Source organism: Besnoitia besnoiti, chromosome I, assembly GCF_002563875.1.
Source record: "Besnoitia besnoiti strain Bb-Ger1 chromosome I, whole genome shotgun sequence".
NCBI classification, from domain to species: Eukaryota; Apicomplexa; class Conoidasida; order Eucoccidiorida; family Sarcocystidae; genus Besnoitia; species Besnoitia besnoiti.
In genome coordinates, this window is record NC_042356.1 from 3,079,665 (window position 1) to 3,097,535 (window position 17,871).

A 17,871-nucleotide genomic window follows, 5' to 3' on the forward strand; every position below is an offset into this window, starting at 1 on the left:
AGAGTCCGCGGTTCCTCAACTATCTCGTGTACCCCTCTCGCTCACCGAACTTCTTGTTACGACGACTTTGCTTCTAGCCGCGGGGCCAACTCTCTCGCGATTTCGCTTTTTTACGGCCTCGCGTGAACTTTTCTACGGTAGAGTGTCTCCTCGAAACTGCGTGTGCCGTGCTTGATGCCCTTCTCTCGCGCGAAGCTCAGACTCTCTTTCTGCTATGGAGCCAACAACGATTCGCGCGTAGAACTGCGTTCTGCGTCTGCTCGCTGCTTGCTTGCGTGCTCGACGGAAGCGGACGTCGCCGAGCACCCACGGCATATAGCGAGGAAGAAAACTGAGTCGAAGAAAGTGTGTGCAGAGTCCGCAGACGCTCTGGCTGTCCCCCTGAGAGAGACAGGGCCTGAGCCGAGATCCCCGCGCGGCGAGGAGCCCCACGATGGCTGGTTCGTCTCCAGCCGGTCCGGCGGACGCGCTGGCCGCGTCTCCTTCTCCGTCTTCTTCTGAGTCTTCCGCCTCCAGTTTGGTTTCCCCCCTTGCCTCTGCTTCCGCAATGCCGTCTTCGGCCTCAGCCTGCTCGCCCTCTGCCGCGGCGCCTCTGCCGCCCAGTTCGAAGGACGCGCTGACGCCTTTCGAGCGGATGTTCAGCGGGATGGCGAGCGGCATTTTAACCAAGACTGCATGCGCGCCCATGGACCGTCTGCGTCTGCTCTTCCAGGTTCAGGGCATGCTGTCGCACCAGCGGGAACGCCAGGTGCCGGCTCGACAGCCCTCGTCGTCTTCCTCTGCGCCGGCGCCCTCCTCCGTCGCCTCGCCGGCCTCTGCGTCTGCGCGCAGCGCGCCTGCAGAGCCCAAAACGCCGCTGGCGACCGCGTTCTCCGTCTCGCAGCGCGCTGTCGCGGCGTCTGGGAAGAAGTACTCGGGGGTGCTCGCGTCGCTGCGACTTGTCGTTCAAGAGGAAGGCGTCGCAGGCTTGTGGCGGGGGAACGGCGCGAACGCATGCAGAGCCGCGGCCGCCTATGCGGTCAAGTTCCCCACGAACGACTGGGCCTGCAGCCTCCTGGAGCGGATGCAGGGGGCACGCGCGGGGAGGGCTGTGCTTCAGAGTGCCGAGGCACGCGGCGGCCGCGACAGATCATCCGCAGAGACTGAGTTGCGCGCCGAAAAAAGGGCAGACAAGCGAGCCACGGAGAAGCGACTCGGCGTGGGGGGTCTGATGATCGCTGGGTCACTTGCAGGCGCGCTCCAGAAAGCGCTGTGCTACCCCCTGGATCTCGTCTCCGTTCGCATCGCGGTTGGCATCAACACAGCCGCTCTCGCGGGCTACGCCGCCGCCACGCCTGCTCCGTCTAAACCGCAAGCGGCTTCTCCCTCAACGCCTCAGTCTCCGGTCGCTTCCTCCAACTCGTCTCCGCGCCTTTCCTCTTCTTCTTGCTCTTCTTCTTCTTCCTCGTCTTCGCTTCGAGGGCAGCCTGCACCTGGCGCGCCGAAGGGGGCGAGCGAGGCGCGGCTGTACGCGGGCATCTGGCACTGCGTGAAGCGCATTTACGTCACTGAGGGCGTCGCGGGGTTCTACAAAGGCTTTGCAGTGGCGCTTTGGTCCGGAGTACCTTACGTCATGCTGCAAATGACTTTCTACGAACTCTGGAAGCGGTAAGCGCGTGCGCGAGTCGATGCAGGCGCTTGCCCTCCTGCGGCCTGCAGCAGACTGAAGGGTACAAGCAGGCCTGGACGCCATCCGCGCAGCTACCCATTTGGCGACACGAGGACCCTCACAAAGGCGCATGCAGCTGGTCTGCGTAGGCGCGTTCTGTGTACGGAGGGCGGCATCTCTGCATTGCTACGTTTCGCTGAGCCCGCCTTCCCTTCAGGCCTCGATGCACATATTCACGCAAATGGGGGCATGCATCTTGAACGTACTGCGGAGGGACAGAGGGCGAGATGCGGAGTGGAGACGGTCTCGCTCGCTAATCTGCGCACCAGTCTGGGCATGCGTAATTAGTACCCTGGTTTTATGTGTACACACTTCTACGGTGGGCGCTTTGAAGCCTCGTGAAGGGGAGACCGCAGAGCGTTTCGTTGCGGTTTGCGTATGTATTTCTTAGAGAGATCGAAGCGGCGATATCGCCCTCTCAAAAGGCGGGCGCCACCCCGTCCCTCCAGGCTCCTGCAGCTCCGTCAGTTCCCTCTTCATACTTTAAGACTTTGCTAGCGAGCACGATGGCAGGTAGGCGCCTGAAACAGAGCGACTTGAGATCTGAGACTGCGAAGCAAAGAAACAAGAGAAGGAAGTGGCGGAGAGCAGCGGAAAGGCAACGCATAAAAATGGACAGACAGGTCAATACATTCAACTACATATGTATGCGTAGATAGGGACATAGCTGTATGTGAACAGCACAGTGGACGTACACGTGTTAGTGCGGCAGTGTGTATGCCGGCAGAAGGATGCCGATGGTTTGACTCTAGGCCTTCAGAGTCTTTCAAATGCCGCCTCTTGGGGTGTCTTTCAGGGAGCTTGGCGAACTTTATGGCCCAGCTCGTGGTCTTCCCCTTCGACACAGCCCGCAAGCGCCTCATGACCGACGGCATTGACGGCCGCCAAAAACTCTACAGGTGAGTTGCCTTGCGCTCTGCAGTCAAGGGAGCGCACGCCGTTTCGTCTGCGGCGAGCCTGATTGGTTGCCAGCGACGCCTGAAGAACGGGGACATTCATGATGGAAAACAGAGCAGAGGGGCGCACCGTGTCGCCATCTGCTCAGGAAGGAGAGCTCGAAAGGCGCCGCGGAGGCAGGTTGGCCCTGGGTAACCTGCCTCCGAGAGCAAAGGGGATGAGAAGCGGGTAGTGTGCGCGTCGCGGCCTCTCTTCTGTTCTCCTGTTGTTGGATTTAGAGATCATCAGTGAGTGAAGTAGAAGTGGATGGATGCTTCGAATGAGGCATGGTTGGACAGGCTTTATTTCTTCTTCAGCGGTTCTGCGTGGCTGTTGGTCTTGCCTGAGTCCCGCCGTCAAGGGTTTCGCTGTGCTTCCTGATTGCCTTTTTGGCGGCGGCTGTATTGGTCTTTTCTCCCTCGCCATTGCTTCTGCTTTCAGCTCGTGCCGGGCGTGCATGCTGTCGATTTACCGCCGCGAAGGTTTCGCGGCTCTATTCGCCGGCCTGTGGCCCGCGACGCTTCGGTGCCTTCCGGCAGGTGCGCTTCAGTTCGCCTCCTACGAGTGCTTCAAGTTCTTCTTCCAGATGCAACACGAGAAACGCATGCGTTAGAAATAGGCGGTATTCGCGCGCGGCATGGCGCCGTGCCTTTGCCGGCTTGTAGCCCGTTTGGAGGCCTTCCAGCTTCCTCAGTGACTGCGAGGCTTGCGAGCCCCAAGACAGCCAGTCAAGCGAAAAGAGAGGCGCCGTGCTGAGGCCAGGACAGCAGCACGAGCATCCAGTGCACAGAGAACCATGGAGAGGAGAGAATGGAGTGGGAAGAGGTCTACAGGAGAAAAGGTTAAACAAGAGGAGAGTTTTTGTCAGGAAGACATCAAAACTCAAAAAGCTCTACTAGAGCATTCGATATATAGAAACAGAGTATCTCGCAGAGGAGACCATGCTCGAGCTCAACACGCCAGAGCTCGCACGCGCTCTGTCCACGGGCCAGAAGGAAAAGACTCAGCGACAATATATATTCATATATATATGTAAATCCATATATGAATGTATACTCATATTTACACACCCGCAACCTTTCCTCTCGAGCTGTGCGAACGTGGGCGTAAGTCGACGGCGTTGTGTGGACGGAAGGAGGAGACCCGTGTGTCGCTTGACATCGCGTATCTGCGTGGTGCGGTATGCGAGGTTTCGTGTTGCCCGCGTTTACCGGTGTACCGCTGCTTCGCGAATCCCCGGTTCTGGGAGAAGGAAGCGAAAAGGATGTGACGAGGATGAGGATGGGTACCGGAAAATCAAATATCTCAGTCATGTCACAACTGCTTTCAGCAGGCAGTTTTTCAAGTCAGACCGTTTTGTCGTATGTTGGTGAGGTGTATATACACGTGGAAAGGCGGCTTGGGCGTGCGTAGGGAGCGAAAACAGGTTTGTGGGTGCGCCGTTTTTCGGCATTTTTTCGTGTCTCGCAGGTTCTCGTACCTTCGCGTCTGCACACTGTTGGTATCGTCAGTTTTTTTTCCTTCTTGGCTTTGCTCAACTCTGTTCTGATACCGGCGCTCCATTCCTGTCAAAGTGGAGAGGGCAGCGCCTCACACGTGTTCGCAGGAACCTGATTTTCCCAATCAACCAGCTGTTTAAAGCTTTATCTGACTCCACAGCCACTCCAACTTCTTCAAAGCTAGTGACTTGACTACTGTGACACTGGATATGGTAGGCGCGAGGTCACTTTTCGCTTTCTTTTGCCGTCCGCACTACGCTGCAGCGTTGCCGCATGCTTCGCAGAGACCAACCTAATCAGGTGGCGGCTCGCAGAAGCTTCCGCGCATTTCCGCATTCACAGTTCACTCATGGGGACTGTATTCTCTCTATTGCGGACTGGTACGGCGATAAGATCGACAGGCTCTCTCCCACGCACAGCGTGAGACCACCTCAGAGACTCCTGAGGCCGCACACCTTCTAATTCATTCGTTTCTGTTGCATTCTTCCGCTGCAGGGCGATCGTGGACTGCTACCGTATAAAGCATAGCTAATACAAGATACACCTGCGTCCTGTTGAAGGCAGAATATCTTGTTGAAACTGCCTCCCAGATCGGGTGCCCTCAAACATGCCGCGCACGCCCCTGGCTACTGTGCCTCTCAGTACACCGACCTACTCACATTCATTTGCGTCGTGTGGCGTGGAGCTACACACGAGTGTATCTATTCAAGTATACTCTTCTAGGTTGCTTCGGCTGCAGGGAGATGCTCCATGTTGCGTACTGCGACGGGAGCACGCGGCAGCCCGGACAGATCCGCTGTAGCGCTCGGCCTCATCTGCATAGCCAGACGAGCCAGCAATAACTAAACTGACACACATATAGCCTGTTCCTGTGGCTTCTACTGCCCTCTAAAAACAGTGAAATAGTAGCAGACTTTGAATGTGTCCCTAGCTTCAAGTGTTTTCCTACAGCAGACACACCGAAATCCGTCGCCGCCGACACTTGCCAGGAATGAATGCCGCGCGAGGTGTACGCGTGCGTGTGCAGCCGAAGCGTTTCTCAGAGTCTTTTCTTGGAACGGCGCGTCAAAGACACGAATCTTTCTGGAAGAGCAGAATCAAGCATCTCTTTGGAGACTGCTTACGAGGAAAGAAAAGCAGGACGTCGACGTGCGAAATCTCTTCTCGTTGTCGCGCGAGCGTTGCTTTTCCTTTCTTCCCCGTTCGATTTGGGCCGTTGCAGGTCCGCATGCTCCCTCCGCGTTGTCACCGCCGAGTGGGAACCCGATTCTTTCTTTATTCCTTGCCTCTCTCGCTTCTTTTTCTTCCGTTTGTTTTCCTCGGTGCCTCTCGCCTCTCTCGCTTGCAGCCTTCGGGGGAGCCACGTATCGCCGGCGCGGCCATGGAACTCAACAGATACACGGCCCTGACCAAGGTATGCAAACTATTTCCGTTTTTCTTGACTTGCGGTGCCGGGCTGGGCTGCCTCTGCGCGCCGCTCTTCAGAAAAGATTTTCTTTTTCTCGCCTTTGAAAGAAAGCTGACCTTTGACGAGTGCAGTCTCCGGCGTGTGCGTCTGCCGCTCCCGCCACTGTACCGGCTTAACTCGCACAGTCGCTCCAGAGAGAGAAGAAACCTACTTTCTGCGACGTGTAAGATGCAGATGCGTCCCTCTCGCTCTGCATAACCCTATGGCCCCTTCGTCTTGCTCAACTTCCCCTGCTCTGCTTGGAGCTGAGCCGCCGGCACTAGCAAGCCGCCAGCGTGACTCAGCGCCCACTCCTGGCTTGTGCTGGGCTCTTCCATGTGTGCTTTTCTGATTCTTCCTGCGGAGCGACTTGCGTCCGGTCTCGCCTCTTTGCGGCAAGCGTGAAGACTGCCCTATTTCTCGTTCGCTTGACGCCGCTTTCCTCGGCCCTGTGTGGATGGAGACTGTGGCGGTTCCGAGGCCTCTCGGGCGTGTGTGAGCGCAGCCCTGCGCGACGAGAGTCACTTCCGCCCTCGCTATCGATTCAGATACACACTGGCGTCTGTCTCTCTAGCAGGGAACCGCCTTTTTGAAGACGCCTCCGGGTGGGCGCGGATTGTCTCGGAGTTCAGCAGCAGAGTTTTTCCATGAGACAGAGTCGAGCGCATGTTTTGTTTTTTTGGCTCCTCTGTGTGTTGTTTTTGCAGGGCCAGGCGGAGGCGGAGTGCCAGAATTGCTTCCAGACAGGCCAGTAAGCACAGTGTCCATATATGCGCTTCACACTCGTCGCTTTCTTCTCAGAGTGCCTCGCGTCTACGCTTTTCTCTCTCTCAAATCATTTTCTTCACTTCCGCGCCGTCCCGCTGCAGACGGGCGGAGCTGCGCGCGGCGCCCAGGCGCCTCGTTCTTCTTCCCTCTCGCTCTCCTCGCCTCAGGTGCCTCGAGAGGCGCTTCGGTTCACTTTTTCGGTGTCGTGTTTTCGTTCTTCTCCTCCGCAGCTGGACTTACCAATGCCGAAACGAAAAGGTATATTTGACGCGTCCCACGCGCACCCAAATGCTCAGGTACGTCTCTTGTCGACTCTCCATTCTGGACGTTGTCCCCTTCCAGTGCCCCTGCAGTCAAGTGTCTCGGCAGCCACAGATTCTTGCTTATTCCTGTACATGTATGCCTACAAAGATCTACCTGCACATACAGATATATATGTATATGTGGATATGCATGTAGATATACGGACGCATGTCGCCGCGAAAAACGCCTGAAGCGGGTGGTTTCTGCTGTCTTTCGCAACAAGAGAAGATGCCGAAATCGAGCGTTGCGTTGTGGACACACACGTGCGAATCGCGGGCGAAGCGACTCTGCCGCCGTCTCATACCTTTTACTCATTTTCTCAAATGCCATTTTCGGCACCTTCTTGCGGGCTGGACTGAGATCGCGGCCACTTCTACGTTGGCGTCTCTAAAATATCGTCCGTTTCTAGAAAAAAACAGGTGGCGTGAGGCGTCTCGCCTGGCCGTTTCGTCTCTTTGCTGCGCACATCCGACATGCTGACAGTCTTTTGTTCCTGCTGCAGGAACCCTAAACTGAGGCCAACACCCTTTACGGACGAGGACGTGCCTGAAATTCCGCTGTACGTACACTGTGCCCGCGAACGCTCGCCGAAGAGCGGGCGCCCAACTAGACGCCCATTTGCATAGACATTCCGCTTTTTTTATGAAGGTAAACGTGTATAGGTATTTCTGTGTGTTGCTCGGTAAGCAGCTTCCCTCGGGAGATGTGAGCAGGTGCTTGAGGGGGGCCTTAGAAGAGTGACGCGCGAACTCAGGGTGAAGGGTCGGAGTTAAAGGTTACGTGGATCGATATCATGTGTACCTTTTGATGTCTTCCAGAATCACTGATGGAGATTTTTCTCGTGACCCCCGTCTTGTAGAGCAGCTTCTTGCTCAAGTGAAGACAGGCATGAGCTCCTCTTCATCGTCTTCTTCTTCCTCTTCTTCCTCCTCTTCTTCCTCTTCTTCGTCTTCGTCCTCATCGTCCTCTTCCTCTTCTTCTTCGGACTCGAGCAGTTCTTCTGACGAGAGCAGCAGCGACGAGGAGCGACGAGAGAAGAAGGTCAAGAAGGCGCGAGTGAAGAAGGAGAGAAAGGAGCGCCTTGTGAAGGACGAGGCGGCGAGCGAAGACGACGAGAAGGACAGTCGTGCGGGGAAGGGCAAGAACCGGCGCGAAAAGGCTCCGATGAAGCTCAAGCACGAAGCAGCTGATGCGCTGGAGGAACGTGCCGGCGGCGGCGAGAGCGAAGACGAGTTACGGCGTGAGAGGGAACGTGCAAAAAAGCGCTCGAGCGACAGAAAGGCCAGAGAGGGCAATTCCGAACGACACGAAAGAAACCGGAGAGGCGGGCACGGAATTGACGGCGGCAAAGAACGCAGGAGAGGAAGCGGCAGTACAGAGGAGGGAGAGCGACGCAGAGACTTGAAGGAAGCTTTGAGAAGGACTGAAGCCTTTGACGAGGACGACAGAGAACGGAAACGCCAGCGGCACCTCTCGCCCGCCCTGAGAGAGGAACGAAGAGCCGCCAAAAAAGAGGAAGTAAGACGCGCGAGGGACGCTCGCACCGACGGCGGCGCCGGCGATGAGCGCGATGGAAGACGAGAGAGGCGATATTACCGCGATGGAGAGAGAGAGCGCGACGGGTCGTTAGACGCCAGACAGAGAAGAGAGGAAGAAAGAAGGCCACGGCACGGTGAAGAAAGGCCGCGGCGCGATGAAGATAGGTCGCGGCGCGATGAAGAAAGGTCACGGCGCGATGAAGAAAGGCCGCGGCGCGATGAAGAGAGAAGATCACGGAGAGATGAAAGAGCCGAGGCCGTCACCCGCAGCACGCGGGAGGAAGGGGAGGCTGAAGATCGCTATGAACGTCGCAGACCGCGTTTTGACAGAGGCACGAGTGAGGACAGCGAGGATCGTCGCACGCTTGAGGCTCATGCAGAATCACGCGTAAGGCACGACGACGACGAGAGATGCCGAGACAAGGAAAGGAGGCGAAGTCGAGAACGGAGAGAGGACGATGGCCGAAGACAGAGATACAGAGAGAGGTCTCGAAGCTACAGCTGAGACAGAGATCGCTCTCGATGCCGTGGAGAGTAGAGATCAGGGAAGAGGTAGACCCCAACAACGTGATAGGAGGTGGTGAAGAGTCCCACGGCGACTGAGATGTGCATCTTTCTCTGTAAACTGCGGAGTGCCTCCGCCCTGGATTCTTGATGAGTTGACAGTTTTACTGTCTGATGTTCGCGACGGGTGTGAGATCAGTTCTAGGCACTTTTCGACTCCACTGCTCAGGTTTAACTATCCGCCATCCAGCGGGCCCTGTTGTGACTCCGCGACCTCTGCTAGAAAGCCTTTGTCAGGGAGATCCTCTGTCTTCCCTCAGGAGCGACACCGCAGAGACGTGAAGTGTCGCTTGGTTGTGATTTTGGCCGTCACTCGTATACTGAATTCGAGAGAAAACGGTTCAGCGATTTTGTAGATGGGGTGTATCCCGCTCTCATGTCATGGAAAGCAGCTGCTAAACTCTGGGGGAAGTCTGCCGATGCCCACGTCGCCTTCTTCGACGACGGTTGATTCGCTTCTTTGCTCAGCCCCAGTGTATACGTGGCGACGGCGGCGCGAGACTACAGCGGCAGCGACACGGGAAGGAAAATTCAGCCTACGCAGACACAGAAACGGATAGCACTCTAGCACATCCATTTCACCCGAGGGCACAACCAGGCATGAGGATACTCAATCAGCGTAACCGAGTGCAGACCGCGCCGCTGACCGGCATTCTTTTCTGACAGCATGACCTCCGGTGGAGCAACCTACAGCGAGGACTCGCCCCTCGTGCGAGTACTCCGCAGCGTTTTACCATCGCACGTCCCTCCCGGGTGGCGTCAAACAAGATTTGAGGCACTGGCGCTCGCTGAGGCTGCGCCCGATACTGAGCATGTTCATCAGAAGGTGTCACACTCTGGGCACCGCAGGCGATGCGGCGCCGGCAGCACACACAAGTGACTACCGTTTGAACTCAGTCTGCAGTGTGTTGTGCTGCGTGAGGGTCGGCAGAGGCCTGTGCGTACAGGTACAAACAGGTCTTACCACAAGGCGTTTGAGTTTCATCCTCTTAAAAACTGCGTGTCTTGACATGACAGGGCATGACAAAGGAGGCAGTCAGGCTCTACACGCACTTCAGCGTGGAGCGCGGTTCAGTGCCACGAGTCTCCTAAGTGGGCTCACGCAGCAACAACAACAAAACAGCAACAACACCCACGACGCCTCACCACGCTAACGCAGACGTCAGTTCCTAGGAGCTCGACTTCTAGGGGAACACGTGGTCTCACACGTGGGAGATCTGTAAGGTGCGCAGAAACGTGTGCAAAGAGCGTCCTCGAGTCAGCGACAGCAAGATGCGTTCAATCCCTTCCGCTGTAACTTCCAGTGGCGCCGCACTGGCAGGCATCCACCAAAAAAGCCTTGTGGTCCTCCATGTAAGTTTTTTTCAGTGATCCATCGCTCTTTAGTCCAGTTTGCACAGCCGTATCGAGTGACTCGCGGGCACCAGCCGCAGCGGTGAAGAGGGGGCTGGATGCAGGAGTGAGCCAGACTCTGCTGGAAACGTTCATGATGAGCTAGTGGATTCAAGTTTTTTTTCCGAAGCAACTGCCAAGCGCCCTGCAGATTTCCAGGGAGGCAGTTGAGAAGGTTCTCGGGATGGTACGTCAGCGGGCAGACACAACGGCACTCCAACCGTCATGCAGCTTGAAGGCGCTGGACCCAAGAACGTGCGATTGCTGCAAGTACCTACTCCAGAAAACGAACTGCAGCGGTAATACGCGTTTCAATGAAGAGAAAGCCCCTACGGATTCAAGAAAAGTGATTAGTGAAAAAGCTAGCACCGCATGGTTTCGATCCATGGACCTGGGGGTTATGAGCCCCCCACTCTTCCACTGAGCTACGGTGCTTACCAGCCCGACTGCCACGCAACGCGAGCCTCTTCGCTGCTCTCACTCTTTTTCTTTCCTCGATTGCCACATAGACAGCGAAAGCCGGTCGCCGGTCTACCCAAGGCAGCTTTGATACCCACGGCGGCCTGTGGCAGTGCAGTGCGTTGTCTGGAAGCGGATGCGAGCCGGAGAGGAAGCCGGCCTCCGGTGACTGGGATCTGGTTGGGGTGGAGCCACGTTGCCAAACGAGAAATACACGAATGCTGCTGAGGAATGGCCATTTTGTCAGGCACCTAGTTCCGTGCGAGCTCGACCACAGCGTCGGGACTGGAGCACTCGTGGATTCAGGAGCCCAAGTTCTCGCCTTCCCTGCTGGGGTAGTCTGATTCATCATGCGACGCAATGCGAACGGGGCTCCCTCCTACCTGTATAATTTCCACCCGCCTCAGTGGAATCTGCACCAGAACTGCTGCGCCAAGGAGAGGCAGCAAGCGGCTGGCGGTATAGCAGGAGGCGTACGGCTGCTGCCCCTGGCGTGTCAGAAAAAGACAGCATGAGCTGAAAACCAGCCTGAAAGCGGACCACACTGCTCTAGCCCGGTGCTTCTGCACTTTGCCGCCACGCTCGCGCAACAGAACAACGCAGCCTGGACTGTCACGCTTACACGTCGCAGACCTTCTCGGACATTTAGATGCCTTTACTGATTAATATGCGTCCGGCGGGAGCTCAGTGGCCGCACTGCGTGAAATGAGCGTGGCACGAGTCGATTTGTGGATCGGGAGGCGGCATCGATTTGTTGTGCGCTGAAGCAGGTCCATGACTGACTCGCTGCTCCCGGCATATACACATCGACGGCGGGCGCAGTTTGCTTATGAATACTGTGAAATCAATTTGGCCGCAGGCACTGCCTGGCAATCATTAGGCACCCGGCTGGATGACTGGGCGTTAAAGCGTTTCGGACTTGCGGTAGAAAAGGTCGCGCAAGCAGCCCCGTTGCGTCGATCCATCGATGCATAGGCACTAGGTACAACCTTCCCATGTGATGTCCGGTGATCCCGGCACCTGGTCTCACCAGCACCATCGTTTCCTCCGACGTTTGCTTCGGGATCACTCCGGTCTTTACTCTTCTGTTTCTCCTCTCCTCTCTGATTTTTTGCTTCCTTAGCATACACAGTTACACGCAGCTAGCTTCTTATCATTGAGGAGAGGGAGGCGGGGGAGCGCCCACAGTAAGGCAGCTCTAGCGACGCGTAGCCGTTTGACGTTTGACATCCTCTGCATGTTCGGATGCGTCGCCAGCTGGCACAAGGACTTAGTTTCCACCTTTCTGCTGCACACTCTTCTTCGATATGAACTGCATTGCCCTCCCCACCTTTTATCAGCCAGTTTCTGTCCATGATCTCCTTGTTCTCCGTACCAAACGCTCTTAGGTCACAGTCGGAGCACGCCGTCCAGCGGTGGTGCGCGGGTTTTTTCCTCAAGACCGCCGGTCTGTCGGGGGAGCTCAGCTATGCAGCGGGGGTCCAGCGAAACTCTGAGCACTTCTGTTTCAAAAGTTACGTCTAAGATGTTATATGCATCCTGCATCGTCTTCCCCGTGGAAATCGTGGGAGCAAAAGCTCCCGGTGTAGCACGGTTTCCCCCCTCTAGGCCCTTCGCGCCTGGCGGGTGGTCGTCGGGATGAAGGTCCAAACCTTTTTCCCCTGTGCATAAGTGCTAAACGGAATAAGTTCCGATGTTGCAGCTTTACTTCTTCCTCCGTGAGTTGGCAGTCTGACAGGTTGCTTTTCCGGAATACGTTCTCCTCGTTCTTTGACCACAGCTACCGTGTCGAGTGACGTGATCGACCCTCCTGCGTTGGTGCCTCGTTTCTTAACGTGAGTCGCGCAGCTTCCGTAGATACGTTTCCACGGTTCCTTGTGAGTTTTGCTTTTGTGCGCGCCTTTAGCTCTTTAGGACTGCTTATCCTTCATCCTTTCGGTATCGTTTCTTGGATTGTCAGCACTATGTCTTTTTACCGCTCCAGCTCACGCCCCGCTCTGTTTCATCCGGTTGGAGCGGTAGACCCTGGATCCACCTCTGCTGCTGCTGGGGACGTGCCTTTTCCGGATCGACCCGCCGCTTCTGGTTCTCTGGAGCAGACACGGGAGAGTGCGACATTCGATACAAACCTTCCACAGGCTCAGTCTGGTAGTCAGACCTTCTCTTCGGGGGGCTCACCTCCGGGAGAAGACCACTCGAGCCATACTAGGCGGGCTGCCGAGCAAGCGGCTGCGCCGCTGTGGCCAGGAGGCGAAGAACCTCGTTGCGTCTCTCTCGTGAAACCCTGCGGGGCTTACCGCCGGGAGAGCCGGGAGCCTCTCGTTCCTGGTTTGTCCTCGTCGTCTTTATTGTCGGCTCTGGCTGGTTTTGCGTCTACACTCGCCACGGGTTCGGATGGGGGGGGAGCCACCGGACCCATTTCACTCGGGAGTCTTTGCAGCTGGGCGACGGCCGGCCAGACACACCTAACCAAGTTCCGCTCGTCCCAGCGGACGGACCAACTTCTGACCAGAAAGGCAGAGAGCCAGGCTCGATGCCGGAGGCGTCGCCGCCTGCCATGGCGCCAGACGCTTCAGCAGCGAATAAAGGCGGTGGGCGCGGAGAATCTGGAGATGCCGAAAACGCGAATACGCCTCCTTCGGTCGCCAGTCTTTCGCAAGACGCACCACGCGAGCACCCAGCGGCTTCGGCTATGCCGCCGGCCTCTACTGCGGAGGCCGCAGGCCAGCTTCGCCAGCGCACCGTCCATCCGGCAACTGCGAAGGCGTGCGAGACTCCTCCGCTTTTGAGCACTGCTACCACGTTTGTGTCGCCTTTCTCCGCTTCATCTGCGTGTCAGTATCTCGCGCAGGTGGCGGACTCGTCATCGGCATCGCAGAGAGGCGCCGCTCCCGCGACTTTAATCAGCAGCCCCCCGACAATTCAAGTTTCCGCCGCGCCTTCGCCTGCGGCTCCACTCGGTCGCGGCGTTCCCACGCGATGGCAAATGCCGCGGCTGCGCTCGCTGTTGAAGAAAGGAACGAGCCGTTTCACTAGAAAAACTCTGTGGGACTACTGCGACGAGTGGAAGACGCGCTTCTGGGATATGCTCCAGCTCTCCCCCGGAGAACGGGAGGAAACAGACATATTTGAGGCAGACAAGAAGGGAAACACAGTCCACCCCTTGCGCCTCGATAGACCGGCTGGCGTTGAGGGCGACGATGATGATGAGGAACTCGTTCTAGAAGACGAAGGTACGCACACGTACCGCAGGAGAGCGGATCGCGGTCGGTGTTCCGTGCTTGCCGCGTCTGCTAGATCCAGACTGTAGTTCTGCGCTACGATGCCGCCGTCATTGTCACGCTTGATGCGCGATAGCTTCTCTCCCGACCCTCAAATCTCAACCTATCTTGGTTCTCCTTCGACGTGTTGTGCAGAGCTGTGACCAGCTAGCTCCTTCGTGGTCTGCCACATTCCTCTTTCGTTGAGCCTTCTTTTTTTTTCAGATGACGGACGAATGAATATCTTCCCGCGTCGCTTCGCTTACGACAAACGCGAGAGGGCCTACATTCGCTCGAACCACTGTCTGGTCACCAGGCGCTTCTCTGAGCCGTACCGACTGGGCATGACTATCGTAGCGTCCATCTGCTCTCTTGCCGCCTTCGGCGCCCTCTTCTGGGAGGTAACACGATGAGACGAAACTTTTGTGCGCAGACTCGAATACGAAAACAGAGGAATCTGGCACCCCTACAGACTTGCCCGCTTGCTTTATGACGTTTCGCTCTTCGTTCAGTTCCTCAGTATCCGTGGGAAGACTGGCATCCTCCTCTACATGAATGACGACACAGCTGGCGCAGCGTAGATTTGCTTTCGCCTACGTATCTCCATCCATGCATACCCCCTCTTGACTTTTGCCTGCCGCTGAATGCCTTTCTCTCTGACTGTGTTTCGAATTATCCATGCGTAGACTTCTTGTAGTGGAAGAGGTGTTGCCTTCTGCGTTTAACTTGGTGCCGTTGAAGTTTCTGCAGTGTATCCTTCTTGCGTAGCATGTCGCCCTGACTACCTAATGCTGTGTGCGGAGCGAATTAGGATACCTCAGATCGTGCCTTCTCTGAAGGGAATTTTCTTTTGCAGGCTGTATACTGCTGTGAAGTACGATACCGCTTGCGAGTGCTTTGGATCTTGTGCATCGATCTCCGCGATCTGCTGGTTTTTAATCTGGAATATGTAGACGGGAGAGCTGCCTTACTCCAGACTGAACGAAGCGAGCTTGACAAAAACACCCGGGCAATGAATGCGAAGTTACACGTACGAATCTTGCTTAGCGCGCGAATTTGGAAGGCGTCACGCCTTCAGCATGCAGCGTTTGTCTGTGTGCGTTTTCGATTCAGGTTGTGTTCCCGGCGATTTTTTTGGGCTCTGCATTTCGTCCGGTGCCGCTGATGACATTTGGAGCGCCTTCGCCTCTCTCTATTCTACCGGCTCGCGCGTTCGCTCTTTCGGCATTGACCTGGGCAGCCTGCTTGCTCATCGTGGCAGCGTCGGTGAGCCTGCCTGTGCTCGTATTCCTTCATACATCTTTCCGCAGCTTCTCGAGTCCTTCAGCGCCCATTCTTTCTTCTTCCCGGGGGCTATCTGGTGCGTCCTCCTCCGCGTCGGCGGCGTATTCTCCTTACTTCTCTCTCGACGCGCCTTTCAACCTTCTTCCGCCCACGCGGCGCTTGAGCGCCGCTTCTCTCCAGGCGCCGCTTCCTGCGCACTCCACTTCGCACTCTGCGTCTCCCTCGTTTTCATCCTTGCAAGATGCAGAAGATGCGTTCCTCGCATCGACTTTCCTCCGCATCTATCACCGCTGCGTCCTCGGCGACTTCCGCGGCGCAGAAACTGTAGCCGATAGCGCCGCTGCGCTGGCGAGGTCGTCGGAGTGGAGGCATGAGCAGGAGGTGAAAGTTGAGCAGCGGAGAGAAGACGAAGGGCGGAGGTCTTTCGAGCGAGAGGACGAAGAGCGGACTGGCGGGCGCAGGACAGTCGCCCCCGTAGTCCCGCCCAGGGCCCTCGCAAGAGCGATGGAGGATAACAAGAAGCTATATGACCATTTCCAGCGGAAGCGAAGAGAGAGTGAGGCGAGAAAGGCGCTGATGTGCAGTATCACCGATTTCGCGATGCACCCCTCCGCTGTGAAGCTCCCTTCCAGCGAGGAAGAGGAAGAAAAACGGCAGCTAGCTCCTCTCCTGGCTCTTGAGGACTCCGTCCGCGACCATATCGTGCGATCCGCGAGGATGCTGGCATCCGCAGCTATCGCGTGCTACATTGCGCGAGCGCTGCTTCTTCTTCCCGTTCATGAAGCGCGGCTTCTTGTCCCTGTGGGAGGCGAGCCAAGAGGAACTTCGCCGCTGTTTTGGTCTGCGGACGACTCTGTGCGCATTGTCTCTGCTTCTCCTCTCTCCCTGGCATCTCCCTTCCCTCTCGTCCTCGACGCCTACGCGCGCTGGCTGTCGGTCGACGTCGCGCCGATCGTGCTCCTTCTGCAGTTTGCCGCCGCAGCGCTTCTCGTGCGCCCTCGCGAAGAACTCGGCGTCCTGCGGAAACTCATGCGCATCAACTGCTTCGTGCTGGTATGCGCCGGAGCCGCACAACTCGCGTTCTCAGACGCCTCAACGGGCCTGGGTGCGCTAACGAAGGCCACGTGGGTCTCAGATGCGGTGCAGGCAACACTCGTCATCGCACTCGGCATCGCGCTCAGGGTAAGAAGTGAAAACGAAACACGTTTATAGACAATATGAAAATAAAAGTGTGCAGAGAGGAGCTGGCAGGTGGGGACACGCTTGAACCTAAACGTGTGGATTCGAAAAAACACCAAGACGTCCAGGCGTGACGCATTGACCTCCAGCAGCGTTACCGAGTTCACTGCCACACTTCTGGCCTTTCGATGTTTCATTTTTCACGTACTATCGCCTCCCCGTCTTCACTCCGTGCCTGCTTCCCAGCGCTGCGTCTTCTGCCGCCCGTGCCCTCAGGCCATTCTTCTTTACGTTCTTCTTCTGGCCTCCGGACTCCTCGACAAGAGTACGCGGCAGCTGTTTCTCGCGCGCTTCCCGCCGTCGTCTGCGCTCCTTTTTCCAGCCTCGTCTCCTTTCCTCCCAGCTCTGTCGCCGGGCGTCCTCTGCGCTACTTCGCGCACTGCGGCCGCCGCGGCGACGATTCTGACCCTCGCAATCAAGAAACACAACTCCAAGTGACTGGTGCGGGCCTCCACGCCGCCGTCGGGGTGGGACTGGAGCGAAGCTAGAGCGAATAGCTGAAAAGCGGAAGACTGCCGCGCAAGCGGGTCATGGGGTGGAATAGGAGAGAAAAGCTACGGTAGCGGCGACGCCGTATGAAGGCATTCCAAGGCGCTTTCTCGGTGTGGAGGGCAGGCGAACTGGCGACTGCAGAGAAACCTGGGACACTGCGTTCGAGAAGAGGCAGCAAGGGGCTGCGGGAGAGGGAGACAGAAAAAGTTGGCATGCAGAGCATGCTAGCCAGTAACAGACGACTTCCGTGGAGAGAAGGCAAGCATGAGCCGAAGCATAGAAAAAAGAGAGGAGCCTGCCCTGTGAAGAGAATCGGCGGCTGGCGACTTCTTACCGCGTCACACAGAGACTGTGGCCATGGGCTGAGAATGCAAATGACCGAGGCAAGAGCTTGCCAGGAGGGAGCGAGGGGAGCTTGAAGAGAAGAAGGAAGTGTGTGAGCAAAGAACCATAAGCTGAGTCGGCCGTGTAATGAGGCGAGCCAGGGGTCGCTGGATACCATCTCGCGAATCAGACACGTGTTAACACGTGTTACTAGAGACGCTGATGTGCACAGGTCCCTTTGGAAACGCTGTCTGACGCAGCCTGCATCAGATGCAGTCTCCTGTTCTTCGTCAGTTTCACACACACTACGTGCGACGTGAACATGAGACAAACGTCGAGTCGCCGGCAGATGGCGCGCGGCACAAGGTTGACATGCGATGCCAGGGCAGCGCTCGTGGCGTTTTCGGATGGTTTTAGGTAGACGTGTGTCCGCTTTTCATCATTTCATGTTCAGGGGCGCAGCGGCGATGCCGCCGTTGAAGAGAGGTGCGGCAGGAACGCCACCCTGCGCCGTTAGCCTCCTCGCGCGTGCAGCGTCCCAGGGTCCTAACGATGAACTCTAATTTAGACTCGATCGCGCTTGCGCACGCTGAATCTCGCGTAGCGAATTGGCGCAGTCCCCTGCGCGGCGTTTAGACTTTGCGAAAAATCGCTTGCA

At 56.9% G+C, this 17,871-nt stretch overlaps 3 protein-coding genes and 1 non-coding gene across 4 annotated transcripts; 3 read left to right on the forward strand and 1 right to left on the reverse strand.

Annotated features, from left to right (window-relative positions):
- Positions 1 to 433: 433 nt before the first annotated feature.
- On the forward strand, positions 434 to 3,257 carry BESB_004590 (carrier superfamily protein; the record flags this gene model as incomplete). The annotated part of the gene is made up of 4 exons (XM_029359214.1): positions 434 to 1,647; positions 2,100 to 2,221; positions 2,505 to 2,607; positions 3,086 to 3,257. The coding sequence occupies 4 exons, from the start codon at positions 434 to 436 to the stop codon at positions 3,255 to 3,257; spliced, it is 1,611 nt and encodes a 536-aa protein (XP_029222127.1).
- Positions 3,258 to 5,524: 2,267 nt separating this feature from the next.
- Positions 5,525 to 8,704, forward strand: BESB_004600 (uncharacterized protein; the record flags this gene model as incomplete). Its single annotated transcript, XM_029359215.1, has 5 exons — positions 5,525 to 5,557; positions 6,298 to 6,341; positions 6,589 to 6,654; positions 7,164 to 7,220; positions 7,480 to 8,704. The coding sequence occupies 5 exons, from the start codon at positions 5,525 to 5,527 to the stop codon at positions 8,702 to 8,704; spliced, it is 1,425 nt and encodes a 474-aa protein (XP_029222128.1).
- Positions 8,705 to 10,518: 1,814 nt separating this feature from the next.
- On the reverse strand, positions 10,519 to 10,590 carry BESB_011600. The gene has a single exon. It is a non-coding gene; the product is annotated as a tRNA-Met (tRNA).
- A 2,557-nt stretch (positions 10,591 to 13,147) lies between these two features.
- Positions 13,148 to 17,776, forward strand: BESB_004610 (uncharacterized protein; the record flags this gene model as incomplete). The annotated part of the gene is made up of 5 exons (XM_029359216.1): positions 13,148 to 13,847; positions 14,100 to 14,275; positions 14,988 to 16,340; positions 16,614 to 16,831; positions 17,668 to 17,776. The coding sequence occupies 5 exons, from the start codon at positions 13,148 to 13,150 to the stop codon at positions 17,774 to 17,776; spliced, it is 2,556 nt and encodes an 851-aa protein (XP_029222129.1).
- Positions 17,777 to 17,871: the final 95 nt, after the last annotated feature.